This window comes from Hoplias malabaricus, chromosome 3 (assembly GCF_029633855.1).
Source record: "Hoplias malabaricus isolate fHopMal1 chromosome 3, fHopMal1.hap1, whole genome shotgun sequence".
Taxonomy (NCBI): domain Eukaryota; kingdom Metazoa; phylum Chordata; class Actinopteri; order Characiformes; family Erythrinidae; genus Hoplias; species Hoplias malabaricus.
In genome coordinates, this window is record NC_089802.1 from 1,424,850 (window position 1) to 1,447,374 (window position 22,525).

Sequence of the window (22,525 nt, forward strand, 5' to 3'; positions counted from 1 at the left end):
CCAGAGGAAACCCACGCAGACACAGAGAGAACACACCACACTCCTCACAGACAGTCACCCGGAGGAAACCCACGCAGACACAGAGAGAACACACCACACTCCTCACAGACAGTCACCCGGAGGAAACCCACACAGACACAGAGAGAACACACCACACTCCTCACAGACAGTCACCCGGAGGAAACCCACACAGACACAGAGAGAACACACCACACTCCTCACAGACAGTCACCCAGAGGAAACCCACGCAGACACAGAGAGAACACACCACACTCCTCACAGACAGTCACCCGGAGGAAACCCACACAGACACAGAGAGAACACACCACACTCCTCACAGACAGTCACCCAGAGGAAACCCACGCAGACACAGGGAGAACACACCACACTCCTCACAGACAGTCACCCGGAGTAAACCCACGCAGACACAGGGAGAACACACCACACTCCTCACAGACAGTCACCCGGAGGAAACCCACGCAGACACAGGGAGAACACACCACACTCCTCACTGACAGTCACCCGGAGGAAACCCACGCAGACACAGGGAGAACACACCACACTCCTCACAGACAGTCACCCGGAGGAAACCCACGCAGACACAGAGAGAACACACCACACTCCTCACAGACAGTCACCCGGAGCAGGAATCAAACCCACAACCTCTAGGCCCCTGGAGCTGTGTGAGTGCGACACCTACCTGCTGCACCACCGTGCCGCCCCCAAACGTTGTTAAACAGTTGAAAAAGAACATGTCTCAGGTTATAAAAGGTCTTAGAAAACATAAGACAGCGAACAATTTAAGGAAATCTGCATGTTCCTGAGTTCTGAGCCTCAGAGACGGCGCTGGAAAACTCTACATATTTATCTTCAGTTCAAAAATGATTGAAAAACAATGTATAATTACAGGGAATTTTTTTTACTTTCTTGTTAATTTTATAAATAAATAAAACTCTTCCTGAAATGAGGTTGTAATAACTTCGAGAAACGAAGCTCTAAGAAGAAAGTGACGTTTCCGAAGTTTGGATCCTATCACAATTTCATAGTGAACCACTCACGACCATTTACAGAAACCTAAACATCCCCTTTTAACTTTGACTGTAGTGTGTGTGTGTGTGTGAGAGAGAGAGAGAGAGTGGGAGAGAGAGCATCAGAGTGTGAGAGAGAACACATGCTCAGGCACGTTATCTGACATGATTTAGATGTTACATGTCATGTCTGCTGTTATCTGTTTCTTGCCCAGGTTTAGTGTTGGTGTGTTTTTTCTTACTCACTCTCTCTCTTTTTCTCTCTCTTTTTCTCTTTCTTTCTTTCTTTCTTTCTCTCTCCCACTGTTTCTCTCTCACTTCCCCTGCCCCTAAATTTCTTCTGTTTTACTTTTAAATGTTCTCCCTGTCTTTCTCTCCTTTTGTTTGTTTCCTCCCTCTCTCTCTCTCTTTTCCCCTCTCCTTGGGGGGACAGGAGAAGGGGGGCGTTGACCAATTGCCAGCAGCTGTTGCTCCTTTCACCAAAGGGGCCGCCCATCCTGTGCCCTGTGTATGTGTGTGAGGAGGGGTGTGTGTCAGTGTGTGTGTGTGAGAGCATGGGACTCGCAGTGTGTGCGGGTAAGAGTCTGTTTCCTGTTGAAGCCTGTGTCTGATCTGACAGCAGTTTTCTCTCAAAGTAAGTTGCAGTTCTTGTGTTCTTTTCATATTCTGTTTGTGTGTGTGTTTTCTTCAGAGTGAGTGGAGGGGAGTGTGCTGCTCTTTGTGTTTGTTCAGGGGACTGAAGGCTGGTTTAGATTATGTGCTGTGTCTCAACTCTTCTAGAACTTTTTTCCCCGGATGCCTGGGACTTTGTCTCAGCTTTAAAAAACTTCTCAGAAGCTTCCCTTTTGATCTGATCCTCCGTCCTCGGCTGAAGCAGGACTCGGTCTGGTGCTCTGTGCTTTTCTGTGGCGTCCTGTGAGAGGGGTTTAGCTGAAAGTTCAAATCCAGTGTTAATTTGGGCTAGTCCTCAGAGCGCAGGCGGATCCACTGTGGCCTGAACACTGATGAAAAGTGAGGTCTCCTCTCTCACACACACACACACAACAGGACGGGTTTATTCTGTCTCTTTATTTCTGCCTCTGGGTCTTTTTAAAAGGCTTGGTGTGGACTAACTTTTCTAATCTCAGAAAACATGACTATCTTGTGGATTGTCTCTTTTTAACCAATATTTTCACTGCAGTACAACACGTAGAAATGTGTTCTCACCCACAGCAGTAAAAGCTGTTCCTCGTTTACACAAATTCTCATAGACCCTTTAATTGCTGTGGACCCTGGTGCTGTGAAGAACAAGGTGTGTTTCATCGTTTGCTGGAACAGTGGCGAACTATGAACAAGAAGTTTGAGGATGAGGAGGTGTTCATTTCTGTTGCGATTTCAGTCAAAGCCCAAAGAAGAACAGGACGTTGCAGCAGTGATGTGTTAATTTCTTAATTCAAAACTGACCTTGACGCTTGTTTGAGGCTCATCTCAAAACCTGGTTTATTCCAATTATTCAAAAAGGGTTAAACATTCAAAGATTAAAAGAAAATTAGTGGTTCGTTTCGTAAAACATCATTTGGAAAGTTTTTGGAGCCTCCCTCGTGTGAACGTATCGCAGCAGCTTACAGTGACTTATTTTGTGAATTATTAATGATTTTAACTGAAATACTGAGTGTTTAATGTGTTGTGAAAAGACAGTCCTCTGTGGGTTAAATATTAGGAATGAATCAAAGTATAAACACAGTCTAATATCAATTTAAAAACAAGTGAGAAGCTGCTCAGGCTCTAAACATTCAGTCAGTGTACTCGGTGTAACTGTCTCCTGTTACTGATGTTGGTCAAGATTACTGTGTTTTACAATTAGTTCCCCATTTGTGGCTGCGATGGTAGAATCTCTCTGTCTCTGAGCAGGTTACTTTCTTTAAAAAGGGGTCAAATCAAAGTTGCTTAATGGTAGAAGTTCAGCGGTAATCCCATAAAAGATGTGATTAAAGTGTGTGAGAGAGAGAGAGTTGTTTTCTAATTACAGCTACTCGTGTTACTACTGTGTGACCATTAAACACGTTTGCCAAGCTTCTTTCTGAACAGTACTCACAATTCAACCACGTTAAATAGCTCTAAGAGTCAGTTTCCCAGACTACGGATTAGAGCTAGACCTGGATTACTCTCAATTTTACTAAAAAAAAAAAAGAAAAAAAAAGGTGATCAAGGACCAGGTTAAATTCCGGCCCGAGAAACTGACCTGAAAACAGCGTTTACTCTCCCCCTGCCCTGAAGGCCATTTTCCTGGACGCGGATTAAGATGAAGGCTGAAAGTATCACATGGTTTAGGACTAGATTTAGACCCTGCTCTGGAAGCCGAGCCTATTTTTGTTGTTTACTTTAAGGATTGAACTTTATCTTAGTCCTGGATTTAATCGATTTCTTCATCATTCACTTTTGGAAAAACGACGTGGTCCATGGTGTGAGGAAGTCTTCTGGAATCTGCCCTTAAACTTGTGGCGAGGGCTAGTCTCCTGCACTGAGATTAAAGTTAACCCTGAATGGGGATTAAGACTAATCTTAGCCACATACTCAACTTTCTTCTTTCAACTTTCTTTGCACCCTTCACTTCTCTATTTGTCTGTCTTCACACATGGGTAAGTTCTCACCGCCTTCTGTTTTTCTTTCTTCAGAAATTGCTCCATTTTCTTCAACGCTGAAATCCCAGATCTTAAACATACACTGGGGGGAGGAAGGACAAAGAAGAAAGGAGGCAGGCCCTTTCTCCAGTTCCCTGTGTCCAATTCTGGAGGCCTTTAATTAAAGCTGGATTACTGAGGGGTTGTGTGTAGAAACCGAAAGAAGCTGAAACTTGAGGCACTCTCGTTCTTGTTGTTCTGTCTGTGGAGGAGCCGGTGGTGCTGGGAAATCACATCCACTGGGTGTTGATGACGGTATCTGGAGATTAATAAAGAAGCACTAACTATCAACAGCTGTGCCTCACGCTTCTTTAATGCGAGATCTACATCAGCGCTCCTCCTCATGCCCTCTCAGGGTGGTCAGAAGGTAAAAGGAGTTGTGGACAGGAAGGGGACCAAGGCGAGCTTAAAATGACCGGCTTTCTGCCCCAGAGGAAACGGCTGCTCTTCTTCCTGCTCCTGACTGCCCTTCTGGGCTTCTACGTGCTGCACAACACTCTGGATACGAAGCCCTTGCAGGTGGAAGACCAGAGCGTCAGGAACAGTCTCAACAGGTACGGAACTGACCCTAAACAGACAACTGTAAACAATTGAAAAACAAGTGAATAATTATGTGAAAGTAGGTTTTCTGTAAACTAATTAGTGCCTGAATGCCATACATTACATTAAACCAACATTCAAGAACGTACATATTTACAGTAGATGGCTATATATAATTATACTGTGTGTATATAAATAAACAAACGCCTCCTCAGTGAGTGTGGGGCTGGTGTAAAGTTCTATATAATCACTGTAAACACAAACTAATAATAATAATATAAAACACATAAGAAATATAAGATGTTTCTCTATAAAGCAGTGGGTGAGAGTGAGTTTGAAGAACAGTGTTTTGTTCAGATTCTCCTTGATTTGGATGAATTTGTTAAATCCACAGCACATTATTTAAAATCATTATTGATTCACCACTAAAACCAGGCACTGGATGATCACCTCCAATAATACACACTCCACCAGGACAGAGTTAAACACAGTCACACACAGAGGATCACACTGTGACTGGGTTTATTCTAATGTTGGGTGTTTGTTTGTTGTTTGTTTGTTATTTTTTTTAGCAAATAAACACTTACTGCTCAGATAAACAGCTCAATACCTGGGGCCTACAATTTTGCACAGGTACTAATATAATATTTATAATAATAATAATAATAATGTGGGGGGCATACGGCCATCTGCAAATATGTGAATTTAATAAATTAATGATGGAGTCTGTTGGAAGGTGATTAATTTCATATTAATTCTCTATTTTATTCTGATTCTCTCATAATTAGCTTTATTTTACTGTGAACTCTCTCTGAGTTGTTTGTGGGTGATTTACGTTTTCTATGTGTTTGCTCCCGTCGCGACCTAGAAACATCTGTTAACATCCTTACTGTCTTCACACGCGCGTGACTCCGTCTAATCACATCCCAACAACCGCAACCAACACCTCAGTCCATCGCAGGTCTCATCGCTCAGTAAATACACACCTTAACAGCCTCCCATCGACACATGGAGAAGTGAAAGAACTCTATTTGTTTGTTTTCTTTGTTTTGTTCAAGGGGCATTGCTTTTAGGAGCCATTTTGGTTGTTTTGGCTTTAAACACGTAACAGACGGAGCAGGCTGAGGTCACACGGAGGATGTCCGTTTCATCCATATGAAGGAAGTCTGACTCTGTCTTTTGTGCTGAATATTTTTTGCACTCTCCATTGTTTGTGTGGGGGCTGAGAGGGAGGCCATGTTCCTGGGTTCCTGGAGCACGTAGCTGAGTAGCCTCTGACTTCTCTCCAGAGAAGGATCATTATTCCTGCTTCACTAAAACGTCCCAGAATGCAGCTGTGTTTGGAGTTTTATTATTATACGTACGTCTATGTGAAGCAGAGGAAGCCATTTTGGTCCCCGTCTCAAAAAACACATGATGTGTCCCTAGGCCTGACTCCACTGCTATTTAAACTCCTCCTGAGAGAGGGTCATTTTGGATTTGGCAGCAAGCCCCTGCAGAGCATTACCCAAGCAGCTAGCACAAGGAAAAGAGCTTAGTCATTGTGCTGGAGGCTCAGCTGTGTGAAATGTACATTAGTCTGGGATTTTAAAAGATTTAACCCCTGGTCAAAGACCACTCTATTGAGCCTTTGTTAATATTTGGAAAACATCTGTTACAAACCCTCCAATATGGACTCTCATAAACTGTAACTGGACATATCTTTATGGTCTGGTACTGGATTAGATTAGAGTAGATGAAACTCAATTCTGTCATTACGCATTTCCATAGCAACAAGATGTAATTTGGCGTCTAACCTGAAGTGCAGTAAATACAGTGTGTACAGTTTGGATGAATATATGTACTATATACACAATATTTATGGGTGTGCTACAGACAGTGTTATGAACATGATGATGGATGTGTGGATCTTAAATTATTTACAGTATATGAACATAATATACAATGTTATCTTTTATTACAGCCTCCAATGAGTAGGAGTGTGTGTGTGTGTGTGTGTTGGGGGCTGTTAATGTGCAGTGGCTCCAGTGTGTCTCACTTCATTTCATGCTCTTCTATGGAGATCTTAACAGCTGTGCATCAGAGTCACTGAACTGCGATCAAGATGCTGAGACATTATCAGGGAAAGTCCACATCAGCAGTTTCCAGTGATGAGACTCGAAGGTTGTGTAAACAAACAAACCAGAATGTCCGTTTTTATTTTGCAAGTTTGTGTTTTCTGACAAGGTGAGCATCGCTAATCATGCAGCGAATCCAAAACTGGAGCTCCAAGCTCTTCTGGATTGTGCCGGGAACTTGATAAAAGTTTGTATACACCCTTTTTCTGATTAACTTAATGTGCACCAACTGGGGACACGCTCACAATGATTGTATACACTCTACACTCTATAGAAACCCATAAAAACCAAATGGGTTGAAAGCCACTGTGCCCAACGGTAAGAATGTGCTGGAGCTATAAAGCCCACCAGCTGTGGTGCACTGGAACTGTGTTCTTTGCAAGTCTCCGTCCAATCTTCTTTCAGTGCATTGTGTTTAGAGCTGGAGTGGCTTTTGTGAGAGCAACACTTTTATTCAGCTCCAATAAACCCACTGTTTCCATCGGTTCTTTTCTCCAAAAAAAAAAAAAAAACACTCCACTTTTACGATGTAATGCTTGACTGCAGTCGTGTGACGCTCCGTCTGGTCGTGGTCGTGTTGTAGGTTTGTGTTTAATCTTTTATAGAAGTCAACTGAAGGGGGGACACTAAGCTTTCACAGAGTCTGAGGTTATTAACCCATTACGCTCATTCCTTCCAGGTGTAGACGTGCTGTGTTTTACAGTTGAGATGGAGCTCGATGTGAGATACGCCTTTAAGACAAAAATAAATCAAATGGTTTTATTCATCAGGTGCCAAAAGTGTTCTTTGTAGCAATGCCATAGAGGAACCAGCGCCGTTTCCCCACAGAATCATCACATCATTAAACACTCACACATATAATCCCTGGAGAACCATCAGCGTCATTGAAACCTCCTGTTTTCACCTTAGCCACGTTACAGTTAAATTCTGCAAAACATCATGTCACAGCACGCCTTTGTGGTGTAATATATTTTGCCTCACACTGTTTTATCTGTATTTCATAACAATCCGAAGTGGACAGACTTCACCACTCACTGTTTCACCTTCTGTTTGTCGTATTATTATTATTGTTATCTGACAAATCTCCCCTGTAACAGGCCACGTATACAGCACTAGGCCGTAAAAGCGCTACCCAATAACCTTTATATTTATTTGACTGTTTCTAGGTTGCGAATCTCTAAAGAGGATGGGAACACTTCCTTGGACTCGTTGCTCACCTCTGACTCAGATCTGTTCATTTCAAGCAAGAGGGAAGACACCACAGACAAGCAGTCGAACATCACACACACACACAAGGGACCTGCCACGAAGCAAAACATAGACTCCTCAAAATCTGCATCAAATGAGGGCTTTAACAGCTCTAAGGATTTCAAGGAGCCCATCGCACCTCGGCCCACGGAGCCAGATTTCTTTGGAGACTCCTACGCCACTGATGATGTACCACAACTAACTGTAAGTTCCTCTGCTTTTACTTGTAGCTTGAAACTGGAGGCAATGTTTAAACAAACACTGATGTCCAACATCTCAGTCGTTTGCTCCCCTCACATCTGAAAGGTTCCAGAGAAACGACTACAGAGGGCCGCAAACACGCATCCCAAATGTTTATTGCTTCATTACATTTAAAATAAATGCTCTACATGGTGTGTTTTAACCTTTAACCATGTTCTTTAGTGTTCACCAAACACAACGCATCATACCGTGTTTGTCTTTTTATTTCACTCTCAAATCTCTTCATGTGAAAGTGTTACCAAGCAGCATTCAATGGAAAAAAAGGTGCTAAAGTGTCACTGGAGTGGAACCCTCAAGGGTCTGTGTACATTCCATTTAGATGGGGAACATAACTGTACCATATTCTGCTGTCATTGTTGCTTATGGTTCATTGTATTGACCCCAGTGTAAAAATGTAAGGTAATCAAAAGGTACAAAAAACTCTCAAGTGAGAAGTGCACCTCAAAATCTCATCTGGATTATACATGGTGACATTGTTTAAACTTGGGTTAACAACAGTTTCCCTGTGCAGTCCAGTACAATAGACAGTTTATGATGAAAATTATAATGTCCTGGTGCCTTGCTTCAAAACGTAAATAATGTGAATGTCTGCCTACGAGTAGCTGGTTTCTGTCTGTTTTCACCCATTCACTGCTCCGTACTGAGATATAATAAATATATATACACACACACACACACAGTCGAGCCCGAAATTATTCACACCCTTCTCAGTAATTAATAGAAAAGCCTTTATTGGCTGTTACAGCAATCAAACACAGATTCTCAATTGCAAAAACATTAACATTATGCAGTGGCCCAGTCAGAGTCCTGACTTGAATCTAACTGAGAATCTGTGGAGGGAGCTAAAGATCAGGGCGATGGGATGGAGACCCTCCAACCTCAGAGTTGGAGCTCCTTGCTAAAGATCAATGGGAAAAATACCAGTGGAGACATGCAAAAAGCTGGTCAGCAATTACAGGAAGCGTTTGATTGCTGTAACAGCCAATAAAGGCTTTTCTATTAATTACTGAGAAGGGTGTGAATAATTTTGGACGTGCCATTTTTGTTCAAATGTGAATAAAAGCTGAGAAATATTTTTTTTTTTTTCACAATGATGACTCTCGTACATCGTATTCTCTCCTGGGAGAGGCCTGTGTCGTGTCCGGTCAAAAAGTGTGTGTCTCCTTTTGTAAATAGAATGGAACTCATTAATTTAATATTCTCTCTCTTGTTTGCTCACGCGCTTCTGTGAACGTATTAAAATTAACGCAGAGGAAAAAGTAATTCAGCCGCACCCTGGAAGAACAAAACCCTCCACATGTAGTTTGAAGGTGGGCTACAGCATGCTGCTTTATTCAATAACATTGCTGCGAAGCTCAGTGTGGTTTAAGCTGCACACGGGTTCATTAACATTTACAGCATGCTTTAGCTACGTTTGTCTGTATGTGGGTTCCATACCTGTATTCCACGATGTGAAGGCCATACATGGGGTAGTTACCCGTGAGGTAAAGCTTCTGATTGAGTAGTTTATGGAGCTGTCCACCATCTTAACTTTCAGAAATGATATCGTCCCAATACACTGTACGACGTGACAGACCCTCAAATTAACTTCATGTGGCATAAAATAAATAAATAAATAGTGTATTGGCTCGTTTGCTTCAATCAATTATTAATTTGTTGTTATATTAAGTACTTTTTGAAGTTGAACTGAGATTTTTGAAAAACTGACCGACTGTCCTCGTGCATGGCACTGTTTTACACAGAGTTACGTGAATATTCATGAGATCCATCATCATCAAATAGTCCCGAATGGTGCAAGTCGACAGCACTGTCAGGAAGTTAGGGCAAAGAACGTGAAGATTACACACCCTCTTTTAATTGGGTTCTTTGACAGTGTAAGTGTTTTTTACCGTTGCGTGTGTGATGATGGTCCTGTGCGCGATCGTAATTGGACGAATGGAAACTCTGACCTGTTGAAAATGCGTTAATTAGTCATTAGATCATGAAATGCAAAAGTGTGCTGTATTTGCCGCTTCTCCAGGGGACCGCAGCATGGTGCGGAGTCTAAGACGCCCTGCCCTCACTCTGGCCTTTACTTTGTTCCATAGAGTAACCTGTTAAAGGGCAATAAAGCATCTCTATCTCCCTCTCTGGACTTCTCTGTAAGACAATCAAAAGTGTAAATGACATTGTTATAAAACTGTGCTGTAAAAGATCTCTATAGACCCCTATAAAGAGTCTCATTCCTCTACATCATCTGGTGTGTTGGTTTACACAGTGAAACAGGACCTCCACCCTACTGTGTTTACTCCCATCTGCAGTATGTCATATTTATATCATCACTTGCAAATGTTCTGTGAAACAGCCACCAATAACCAGCACATGTTCCAGTGCAATTCCATTTGTTAGCCTTCCCTCTTACTGTTTTAAACCACCCCTTTGTTCCCTTTTTATGTTAATGAATGTACCTTGTGTATCCACATAGATTTGTTTGGGAATTCCCAACATTTCAGGCCTGATATTAACTGGAATTTTTCAGATACGTCTCCCAGCCACTGAACTCAAACACTCCTCGCACAGTCAGGGGAAAAGAATGTGCTGGCACTGCCCACTGACCGAACTAAAGCAGCGGACGTCTCGCACTCAGACTTTAAAGACTAGGGGATTATGTCTGAAAAAATAGGGAACTGTTTTTATGGCTTAGTTGCTTTATAATGACTTCATTTGCAGACGTTTAGAGTGTGAATCTGAAGACGTACGCAGAGCACACAAACCAGACCTAACACCCTAGGGCCATAAAAGTGATGTTGGAAGAGAGACAGTAAATTAATATCTGGGTCGGGACAGAAGGCTTATAAATGTAACTGTGTAACTTCACGAATTGCGTCATGTGTAATCCACTGTTGCTGAAACCTCCATTTTACCTTGTCTGCTTTTATAAGCTCCAGTTATGTGTTATATGTGCACTTCTGTAGTTCTACCGTTTCAAAAATGCATATTTTGTGCCCCCTTTCACCCTACTGTTGATGGTCAGGACCCCCACAGAGCAGGTGTGATGTGGTGGTGGATCATTCTCAGCGCTGCAGTGACACTGACGTGGTGGTGGTGTGTTAGTGTGTGTTGTGCTGGTGTAGAGTGGATCAGACACAGCAGTGCTGCTGGAGTTTTTAAACCCTGTGTCCACTCACTGTGTACTCTTAGTTTTATTATTATTATTATTATTTTTAACTTTACACCAAATCTAACTGTTCAGGGGGAAAAAAAAAAATACAAAATATGGGCGATGTTTTGAGGTGAAAACTAAATATTTTCTTTCCTGACTTTTCTTCTGTATTTCAGAGCTGTCCCAGCAGCATCCGGAGGAAAGTGTCTCGGACACCCTTTGGCGAACGATTTCTGAAGAATGTGCCAGTTCTACAGTGGGCCAAGCATTTCTCGAAACAAGAGTATCAGCGGTTAAGCCGTTATCCCGGAGCCCACGGATGGGGCAGTGTAGATACTGAGGGTGAGTCAAATACCTGTAGGAGACTCTGTCTGCTTCATCACACCACCTGGCGGTTATGTCCAACCCTATGATGGCTTTTCTGTTCGACTGCAGCCACGGTAGTGTGTCAAACACAAAAGATCACCAGTAAAATCTGACTAAACTCTCACAAACAGCTCAAATAACCAACAAAAAATAGTCCCTGCCTAAAAAGTTTTGGAAAGCTTTTCCCTTTTGGAGTTTTTCCAAGAGCTGATTGGCTCATGTTACTGTTGGGCAAGACTTCCCATGTTGAGATTTGTAGTTTTGTACGTTTTCATTTCTCTCTCTCTCTCTCCCCCTTTTGAACTGTGATTGGTTACATAGTTTTATCACGTACTGACCGTGTTTATGACTAATAAGTGTGAAGTACACCGTCCTGTCAAATTCTAACTGCAGTCGATCCAGAATCATGAAGGTTTAGTGATTGTCTCTCATGAGGAACCTGCTGTGAATTTGTGTTGAACTGTAGTCTGCTGTAAATACTTTTATTTTTGACACAGAAGACGAAGCCTTTAATTTTTATTTTTTTTGGTCCTTCCTCCAGAACTCTAATGCACTCGCTTAGTCATTTTAAAACCACTTATTGAGGCCATACGGCTAATTTTGCCTTCGCTTGTGGTGACATGTTCCACCCTGGGTTGCTGGTTTACCTCGACTCTTTTTCACACTGCAACAGCAACCACACCATCACTTCCCCAGATCAGCAGCTCTCGGGTTCCCTTTATGGGTAACGCTATCAATGTGGTACCCGTGTCATTACAGGGCTGTAGTTTTCCTATGAATTGTGTAAATTTTAAAACATTTAGAAGCATTTAACATCATCATTTTCACTAGTCATCTGACAGACATCATCTGAGATGTCTCTGCTACCTTCCATCACTTCAGAGAACATAGTTCCAGTGCTTTAGGACTTTACACCTCTATGGTCCACCCCTCGCAATGGGCAATACACCTGGATGAACCCACACTCAGTTGGAAAGTCCAGTTTCATTTGCTTTTTTTTTTTTTTTTTTTTTTTGTAACAGACATTATATCATTTCAAACGCAGCCAAATGCATTCGTTTATCAGAAGATCTTCAAACCGGTTTCTGCAGCAGATAATTGTGTGAGAGATCATGTAAAACTGTTCAAATGCAGAGGAATGTCAGATAGAAGCTTAATTCATGCTTGCTAAGTACTACAACTGGTGTTTGACTGGTGTTGGTCTTGGGAGTAACTTTCTTAATCTAGAAGGCACCACAGGGCACATTAATACTGAGCTGATGTAAACAAGGACTAGGCCTGATTGCTCAAGTGTTTATGCCTAAAACCAATATTTGTTCTGACATGTACCAAATTATGTAGCTGCATGTTTTGAAATGTTTACAGTCCTGGAGCAGTCGCTGGCCATCTTGAACACTTCTGCCAACTGGCTGATGTTTGACGACTGGGAGATGAGAGGAAACAGGTCTCAGTGTATCCGCTGTGCCGTAGTCGGGAATGGGGGGATACTGAAAGGCTCCAAGAAAGGCCAGGAGATCGACCAGCATGACTACATCTTCAGGTGAGAGATTGTGAAGTGCACTACATTTTGTTTAGGAGCACAGTGGTTAAGTCTCAGCACCGGATCTACTTCCACACAAACGTTATATATCCTTGACAAATGTCTTTTTATTTTATATTTCTGTATGATAATGTGTGTCGCAATCACACAGCTCCAGGGACCTGTAGGTTGTGGGTTCGATTCGCTCTCTGGGTGACTGTCTGTGAGGAGTGTGGTGTGTTCTCTCTGTGTCTGCGTGGGTTTCCTCCGGGTGACTGTCTGTGAGGAGTGTGGTGTGTTCTCTCTGTGTCTGCGTGGGTTTCCTCCGGGTGACTGTCTGTGAGGAGTGTGGTGTGTTCTCCCTGTGTCTGCGTGGGTTTCCTCCGGGTGACTGTCTGTGAGGAGTGTGGTGTGTTCTCCCTGTGTCTGCGTGGGTTTCCTCCGGGTGACTGTCTGTGAGGAGTGTGGTGTGTTCTCCCTGTGTCTGCGTGGGTTTCCTCCGGGTGACTGTCTGTGAGGAGTGTGGTGTGTTCTCCCTGTGTCTGCGTGGGTTTCCTCCGGGTGCTCCGGTTTCCTCCCACAGTCCAAAAACACACGTTGGTAGGTGGATTGGTGACTCAAAAGCGTCCGTAGGTGTGAATGTGTGAGTGTGTTTGTGTTGCCTTGTGAAGGACTGGTGCCCCCTCCAGGGTGTATTCCCACCTTGCGCCCAATGATTCCAGGTAGGCTCTGGACCCACCGCGACCCTGAACTGGATAAGGGTTACAGATAATGAATGAAGGAATGTATGATAATGCCACATGCTACATAAATGGTCCTTTGTTCAGTTTATTCTAAGTGCAAAAGAAAGAAATGAGGCCTGCTCAAGTTGTTTTTTTTCCCCCTCCCAGTGAAGAAAAAACAAACTCTGAACATTTCAACAACTAATGTGTAATTAATACAAATACATTCCACCTTAAAGATAATCCTTGTGCCTTATGAATAGAGTGAAATCACTGTTGCAATATGTTCCAGCTCAGTGTTTGCAGCAGTTGTCGGTTTAACATGAACTTTAATTTTGTAAATCATTTAACAGCCATCACAAGTTAACTTTTGTTCTGGCAAATTCCTCTTTTTTTTTTTTTTTCAGCGCAGTTTAACTGTTGTCACAAACCAGCTTGCTTTTCTCTCTCTAAAAACTGATTTTACACATCCTCTAAAAGATTAAAATCTAATTCTTTGGTTATGTGTTAAATTAGAAATGTCTTTACCATTAGAACCAACTTTTTTTACTTAAAATCAATTCGACCGAGAAAACCATTGGCTGCCGTCTCTGGAAGATATATTCAGATCCCACTGTCGGAGCAGAGCAGCCAACGTACCGAAAGACCCTTCCCATCCTGGACATCAATTGTTTGCGCTACTACCCTCGGGAAAACACTATAGATCCATCACTTCACAGACAAACGGACTCAGAGCAATAAGAAAACGGACTGGACTCAGGGTCCAGATTATATTGTGCATTATTATATACTCACTTTAATACCTGCAATATCTTTTAATAATGTTGTTGCCTTTATATTCCGTGCTGCTTCATTAATTCTTTCACACACTCACTTTATCTCACCCTTACCTTTGGACTTTAATGTGGATTATTATTTAATTATGAAGTGGACTTGAAGTCTTATTTTATTGTTCATTGCTGTAAGGATTGCTGCGCAATGACAATCTCATTAAACATTTAAAGTCTCAAGTTGCGAAGTGTTGTAACCTTTGCTTTAGTTAATAACTAAAGAAGTTAATTATTGCTAAATCAAACTCACTGCAAAAAAAAAGGTTGTGAAGCTGTTGTCAGGATCTAAAACAGTTCCTCCTTGGAGCTCATCCACTGGGTTTTAAAAAAAAAGCCTTTTTATGGCCAGGTAAATGTGTCCCAATCGTAAACAGACTTATAAACTAACACGGGATTAACTGAAGGTCCATGCACAAGACTCTATGGTCCGTGCGTCCGTGAATAATATTATTTAAAAAATAATCATAGGATTTATGATGTATTTAATAAATGAATGTTTTCATTCCTCTCTTCTTCAGGACGAACGGTGCAGTTATCAAAGGCTTTGAGGAGGATGTAGGTGAGCGGACCTCTCTCTACACCTTCTCCACCAACACCATGCGCAACTCCATGAGGAGCTACGCAGGAGCAGGGTACCAGGGTCCTCCTCAGGACAAGGTAAACCCAGCTAGGAGTTCATTTACTGAGGTTTAGAGACCAATTAACTTTAGATCATACCTCTTTATTTCTGAGAGATTGTATGATCCCCAGTGAGACCTCTGCCTCTGAAGCCAGGGTGAACAAGGGCACAGCTAACATCTGTCTACAGGTGGATAATAAGTGTCTAAGGGTGATATAAGTTAACGTAGTAAAGATAAGAATGTGGCGCTGCATCGTTAGTGGTTTAAATAAATAAATAAATGGTGGAGCTTGACAGATGCGTACCTTGAGTGCCTTTTCACCTCTTTGTCCTTCAGGAAACCAGGTACGTGTTCCTTCCTGATCACGACCGTGACTATATTCTCATGAGGGCGGCAGCCACACACACTCCGATCGAAAAGGGGCCAGAGAGAAGTGCTAAGTAAATACTGCTGTTATCTCTCACTCTGAATTGTTGTATATAACAATGCCCTGTTCAGTCTGAGAGCATTGTGATTCTATTGTTGAACTTCACTGTCTTCATTTTAGCCCGCCTCAATATTTTGGAGAAAATGTGACTGTAGAGAAGTTTAAAATGTACCACCCCGACTTCATCCGCTACCTTAGAAACAGGTAAGACTCGCTTCTCTTGGATGGTGTGTGTACTAGCGTGTGATAATCAAATGAAGTGATGAGAGAATGTATAATTAAACACATGCTGGTGAATAGAAGCACAAGAAGGGCATTACTAACCAAGTGAATGGTGAATATCAATGATAGCATTATTATTTTGTTTATTTCCTAGATTTATAATAATGTAACTTCATAAGGATAAGGAAAGAAAAGTGTTGGATTCTGCTGTAGTGTGCTGTAAACTGTAAAATGACTTGTCAGATCAGTAAAGGGAATTTTATTCCAAGACAAAATAGGAAAAAGACAAATGAATATATACATTTAAACACTGACAACCTCTAAGTTGTTATTTACTTTACACATTTCGTTCAAAGAGTAAACACTCAGCTCCGGTTTCCTCCCACGGTCCAAAAACACACGTTGGACTGTCTGTGAGGAGTGTGGTGTGTTCTCCCTGTGTCTGCGTGGGTTTCCTCCGGGTGACTGTCTGTGAGGAGTGTGGTGTGTTCTCCCTGTGTCTGCGTGGGTTTCCTCCGGGTGACTGTCTGTGAGGAGTGTGGTGTGTTCTCCCTGTGTCTGCGTGGGTTTCCTCCGGGTGACTGTCTGTGAGGAGTGTGGTGTGTTCTCCCTGTGTCTGCGTGGGTTTCCTCCGGGTGCTCCAGTTTCCTTGCATGGTCCAAAAACACAAGTGGGTAGGTGGATTGGAGACTCAAAAGTATCTGTGGGTGTGAGTGTCACCCTGTGAAGGACTGGCGCCCCCTCCAGGGTGTGTTCCTGCCTTGCGCCCAATGATTCCAGGTAGGCTCTGGACCCACCGTGACCCTGAACTGGATAAGCGCTTACAGATAATAAATGAATGAATGAGTAAACACTCAGTGGTTCCAGAAAGCTACAGTGTTGATTTATCTTTGTTCTCTTGTAGGTTTCTGCGTTCACACACGCTCAACACGAAATATAAAGACATCTACCGGCCGTCCACTGGAGCTGTGATGTTGCTGGCCGCTCTTCACACGTGTGACGAGGTGAGGGTTTTTTTTCCTTCATAAGTTTGCATTTTTTAAAGCATCAAAATTTGATGAGATTAGATCAAACGTGATGTTTTGAAGTCAGATTTTTAACTGAGTAATAGGTCCTTGCTGTTGGATGGAAATCTCTCAGCATAAAGTTCAGGGAAAGGAGAAAAATACGTTTATATTCTTAACTTAAGCTTGAATCTTATTTTAAAGTTTGTCAAAACAATATTGAGATAGAAATGTGGGTTTTATTCAACAGTAAATGTTTCAACGTGCACAAGGCTCATTGTTTGTGACTCTGATGACAGCGAGGGCACTTCTTCAGGGCTTAGTGTGACCTTCTGTGAATTTGACCCAAACACCATTAACAGATGGTGCTATCTATTACCGCTTAATATTTTATGTTAAAATTGTCTCTGAAAATACTAAAGAGCAAATGCCTCATCTCTAAGGCTTCTTTATAACTCTGGATAATGCTGCTACGTTTGCTGTGAACTTGTGCATGCAGCTGTATGAGTTATGGTGATGAATTATGTACACAATTAAAAATGGCTTCCCTCTTCCAAAAGGTGAGCGCCTATGGCTTTATGACATCAGACTACAGCGCGTACTCGGATCATTACTACGACAAAACCCACCACCCGGTGCATTTCTATGCCAACCATGACCTGAGGATGGAGCTGATGTTGTGGCAGCAGCTGCATCAAGCAGGACTCATACGACTCTACATGAGAACGCAGACACCCAGCTGAGGCTTTAGACGAGCAGTGCAATAAGCTGTGGACAAAACCCATATCTGATGCTGTTTGGCCTTTGGAAGTGGCCAGGCTCTAATGTTGAGACATGAAGATCTTTCAAAAAGGCTTTATTTATTGACTCTTAACCAGGGTTCAGCATCCCTGTTTAAAGTTTCTCAGGGTGTGTGTGTGTGTGTGTGTGTAAGATGGGATATGGTTGCCATCCTCACTGTTGTGGCGGTGGTGTATGTATTCCCAGCAATCACCTGCCACCATTTCAGCAATTCTTCACTTTAAAATTAATATTAATTAGAAACTTTCATTTTTGTGCTCTAGTCACTTTACTAAGCTTTGGGGCTGTAATGTGCCTTACTTTTTTGAGGGGTTGGGGGAACTCTAAGGGAACATTGCCTCAAATGAAGGTAGGAATTTTTTTTCTTTTTTTGTGCAGCTTTGTGAAAGCAGTATGGCCTTTGCCCTTTTTTTTTTGGTTCGAGATTCCACACCAGTGGAGATGAAAATTCCTTGAAGATGACTGAAATAGGATGGAAAGGTAAAGCCAGACAGTAGGCCACATTCGGCTGTTGTATTTATACCTGTGCTGTAAGTCCCTTTCTACTGTAAATGTGTTGACCAGGGCCACACGGTTTTGTGTATTATTTACAGGCGCAGCATGAAGGAGAAACAGCTGGCACGGTGTTCAGTAATAAGAAATTGTAGTAATGTTCAATGCCTCAAGTTTAATTATTCAAGTGTGTGTGTGTGTGTGTGAAGAGGAGCACTGTGAAATTAAGATTTCCATAAGTCTTAGCTTAACTATAGCCTTGGTTAACTCAGTGTTAAATACCTTTAAAGGGCCCATGTTTTGTTGTTTTCTGGCATGTTAAGAACCAAAACGGCTATAAATAATTCTTGCATTACCATTTTCCATCCTCTAAAATTATTGATTACAACAGACTGAAATATTGATTGAATTAACAGCCCTGTTATAAATTAGTCTGGGCTCAAACACTACTTTATTATTATTATTATTTTTTTACTGTGAATGGGAGGGACTGAACAGATGTGGTGGTTTGTGTAAACTTGGGTATTACGTTTTAGCTACTAGCCAAAATCCCACTCTCTCACGCTGCCACCAATGCCGGGAAGGTGAAGACTAGCATGTAGCTCCTCTGAGGCGTAATAGCAACCGCCAACTTCTCACCCTGTGCTGAACCGCCCAGTTCACCACAGAGGAGCCGGTAAGAGCGAGGCCGGTTGTGCTCGTTTCTCCTGACCTCGGATTCCTGAGGCGTCTCCACGGTTTGAGCAGGTGATATTTTGAAGCTTAAAATGAATGAGGGAAATTTTAGCGTTCTATAAGGTGGGCACTGCATTTAAACGACGATTCTGTAACGGTTACTTTCATGAACCTGGTCGCTTTTTAAAGAAACTACAACTGAGAGTGTAAAGTCGGTAATAAAACACTGACATGAAAGAGTTTAACACTCTTGTGAGATTCGGTTTACTTAGGGTGACCAGACGTCCTCTTTTACCCGGACATGTCCTTTTTAAAAAAAAAAAAAAAAAAAGACTTAAATAAAATGTCCGAGCGGAATTTTACAAACGTCCGGCATTTTGTTTTTCTAGAGCTTACATAGAACTTCGAGAAGTTTCGTCCACAAACTAGTCCCGCCCTACTCCGGTTGGTTCGCTTGAGAAGGGGGCGTGGTGAAGTAGCCTAAAATCTTCTGATTGGACGGTCTGGCTGTAGAGCTACCGTTATTGGTCGATAACCTTCTCTGTAAACATTTAATTGGTCAGTCTGCACGTCAGTAGTCCTTGTTTACGTCAGGCAAAGCTCATGGACCCACCCTCATCTCGAGCAGCTATGCCGAAACGGAAATGTAAGTTCTCGGATGAATTGAAAAAGAAATTCCCATGTGTCGCAAATAAAGGTGTAAAAGACGTAAAAGCACACACAGGTTCAGCTAAGCGTACAACGGCAGCGAGGGGTGAGATGTGCTGATGTTGGAGCAGTCCATGTTGTGGGGAGAGTCTTTTTATATCCCTTTAGCTGAAATGTGGCTGCTTCCCTAGAGCCTCGCATTTTAATTGATGCTGTTCTGGAGATTAAATTGCTTACACTCCGCTTGTATAATGTCCACAATTCGTGCAGCCAAATTCACTCATTTAAAAGGGATGTCTACAAATCTTTGGAAATATCAGTAATGTGTATTAACAATAATGATAGTTAATTTGAGGAATGTGAATTTGTGCCTCATGATCCTCTTAAAGTCTCACTGATTTTGCTTCTAAAGTGTTTAACAAGCTAATTTAATGAATAAGACAATTATCTTAATATAAGTGATTTGTGATATATTTATATCATTTTTTTCCTTCTATTCAATGTTCAAATTTTTTATATATATTTTTCTTTTTTACACAAATGAAATGTAACAGTGTGGTGGTGAAACTGAGCAGCGTTCTGTGAATTTAGACAAAGCTTCAGCAGGTTTTCATAAAAATGAAGGGCAAAAAAAAAACATCTCAAGAAAAATCTAAAATTTTTGATTTTGCTTTTTATAAATCCTAATAAAATCTGAAAATAACTTTCTTGCCTTTCTTCCTGTCTTTACATGAACAGACGTGTCATTGTGCTCCATACTGTCAAAGGAAATTAGATTTTCTGTTTCTGGATACTGCCAACTAATCTTAGACGTAATTCATAGGGTGACCAGACGTCCTCTTTTTGGGACCTAAAAAAATGCGTCTGGCCGGGATTTAGCCGTCTACAGTATTCCCTCTGTCCCACATCTTACAAAAAACCCTAATGCCTTTCTTGAAGTGTGCACTTCGATGACGTATGATGATGTTGTAGGTGAGCAAAATGGGCGCGCGGGGATCAAGTGTTCAAGGGGTCAAGTTAAGGTAATTTACCATAGTCTCTTCTTCGTATTTGTAAGTGTTTCTGTCTCACACGAGTGTTTCACTTTCTCCTCTATATTTTAATAAACTGAAAGTCGTCACAGGCAGCACGGTGGCGCAGCAGGTAGTTGCAGGTTCGATTCCGGCTCCGGGTGACTGTCTGTGAGGAGTGTGGTGTGTTCTCCCTGTGTCTGCGTGGGTTTCCTCTGGGTGACTGTCTGTGAGGAGTGTGGTGTGTTCTCTCTGTGTCTGCATGGGTTTCCTCCGGGTGCTCTGGTTTCTTTGCATTGTCCAAAAACACACGTTGGTAGGTGGATTGGAGACTCAGAAGTATCCGTGAGTGTGTGTGTCACTCTGAAGTACTGGCGCCCCCTCCAGGGTGTGTTCCTGTCTTGTGCCCAGGGATTCCAGATAGGCTCCAGACCCACCGCCGCCCTGAACCTGATAAGGGCTCAAAATGGTATGGATTGGTAAAATTAAATGGATTTGGTATAATTGCACCTTTTTTGTATTCCTCGCTAAAACTAAACAGACACCAAAGTAAGCGTTATTTAAGCTGTAGTGTTTCAGAGACATGTTACGACAAACACATACATTACACACAACACAGATGACAAAGGCGCTTTTTTACCTGACTAAAGATTTTCACATAATACAGCCATTTTCTTCAGTGAAGTAGTATTTTCGCGTTGTGCAGTGATAGTTAGAACATACCCTGAATCAATGTATTGTGTCCCTGTATTCCCTTTAAAACTACATAGTGCACAAGTTCTAAGACCAGAGAACCGACAGTGGCCCTGTCCCTGTTACAGTGTCGCAGTCACACAGCTCCAGGGGCCTGGAGGTTGTGGGTTTGATTCCAGCTCCGGGTGACGTGTTCTCTCTGTGTCTGCGTGGGTTTCCTCCTGGTGACTGTCTGTGAGGAGTGTGGTGTGTGTTCTCTCTGGGAGGAAACCCACACAGACACAGTCTTAGAGTCTAAGATTGGCCCCCTCCAGGGTGTATTCCTGCCTTGCTCCCAATGATTCCAGGTAGGCTCTGGACCCACCGCGACCCTTATTTTATTTTGTCCAGTCACTCATCGAAGCGGAGACCTGAAACCCATTTTGAAGCATTGTGTATTGAAAATCCCAACAAGTGCCACTGATGCCTCAGACAACAGCAGCCCCTGAAGGTAAGAAAGTACAGTGCTCCTTCTGCTGTAAATCCTTACCATGGGTGAATTAATGTGTGAGAGTTTTAAACCGGTTCCACAAAAATTTTCACGTCTTAAAATCTAAACAACGACATGTCTCATTTCTCTCTCACACACAAACTTTGTAGTTTAACAAAGGTGAGGAATGTAGGAGATAGGATCTGTACTCAGGATTTCATGATGGTAGTTTTACATAGCATTACTCTGCTGCTGTAGCTCTAGTCTAAACTTTCTCAGACTTTCTGTCCTAGTTTTCTACACAGACCAGGCCTCGCAGACCACGATCAGTCTCCTGCGAACCTGAATCACCACAACTCCATCTCAGATGTGAGAAAGGAATGCTACAACCACAGCCAGAGTATTTTGTGTGGAAAGTAGTTACTGATACGAACAGCAGGAACATGTAGCCACTCTCACACCCTGGTCAGTTCATTACATTAAGAACAATGGACTTCACTCTAAACTGTTCTCAGGATGTGTCACAACTTTCAGAGCACGCTGTACAAACAGCAACAGTGACTTAATGATTGTGTGTGTGTGAGATTTCCTGTAAGTAGAACTAAAAATTAACCAGTGTAACCACATGGTGAAGAGGTTTGCATTTTTCACAAAAAGATCTCACTGTAGACGGAGACCGTAGGCCCAAAGTTGATTTATTTTGATTTGAAATCCTGCATTATGAATTACTACGGTGACCATATTTGAGTTTTTAAAAAAGAGGACACAAGGGGCAGGTTGCCAGCACAAATGCTTCTATAACCATGTAACTACGCTGCTGAAATTTAATACATAAATATTATTTTATTGAGGGTGACCAGATCTGAGATGGTGAAAAAGAGGGAGGGGGGGTGGACGACTACTGACGTGAAGACTGACCAATTAAATGTTTACAGAGAAGGTTATAGACCAATAACGGTAGCTCTACAGTCAGACCGTCCAATCAGAAGATCTTAGGCTACTTCACCACGCCCCCTTCTCACTCAAGCGAA

General features: G+C 42.3%; 1 protein-coding gene across 1 annotated transcript; it reads left to right on the forward strand.

The window, feature by feature from the left end:
* The first annotated feature begins 1,505 nt into the window (after positions 1–1,505).
* On the forward strand, positions 1,506–18,354 carry st6galnac (ST6 (alpha-N-acetyl-neuraminyl-2,3-beta-galactosyl-1,3)-N-acetylgalactosaminide alpha-2,6-sialyltransferase). The gene is made up of 10 exons (XM_066665242.1): positions 1,506–1,662; positions 3,683–4,242; positions 7,512–7,797; positions 11,173–11,338; positions 12,728–12,902; positions 14,952–15,090; positions 15,390–15,493; positions 15,601–15,684; positions 16,607–16,706; positions 17,267–18,354. Exons 2-10 carry the CDS (start codon positions 4,100–4,102, stop codon positions 17,447–17,449), a joined length of 1,380 nt encoding a protein of 459 aa, XP_066521339.1. The 5' UTR covers positions 1,506–1,662; positions 3,683–4,099; the 3' UTR covers positions 17,450–18,354.
* The last annotated feature ends 4,171 nt before the right edge of the window (positions 18,355–22,525 follow it).

What these genes read in the sequence shown, in the direction of transcription:
- st6galnac (XM_066665242.1), top strand. Translation starts at nt 4,100, where the DNA reads ATGACCGGCTTTCTGCCCCAGAGGAAACGGCTGCTCTTCTTCCTGCTC. An exon ending in GTCAGGAACAGTCTCAACAG is followed by an intron (nt 4,243 to 7,511) that starts GTACGGAACTGA and finishes GACTGTTTCTAG; the next exon opens with GTTGCGAATCTCTAAAGAGG. An exon ending in GGGCAGTGTAGATACTGAGG is followed by an intron (nt 11,339 to 12,727) that starts GTGAGTCAAATA and finishes AAATGTTTACAG; the next exon opens with TCCTGGAGCAGTCGCTGGCC.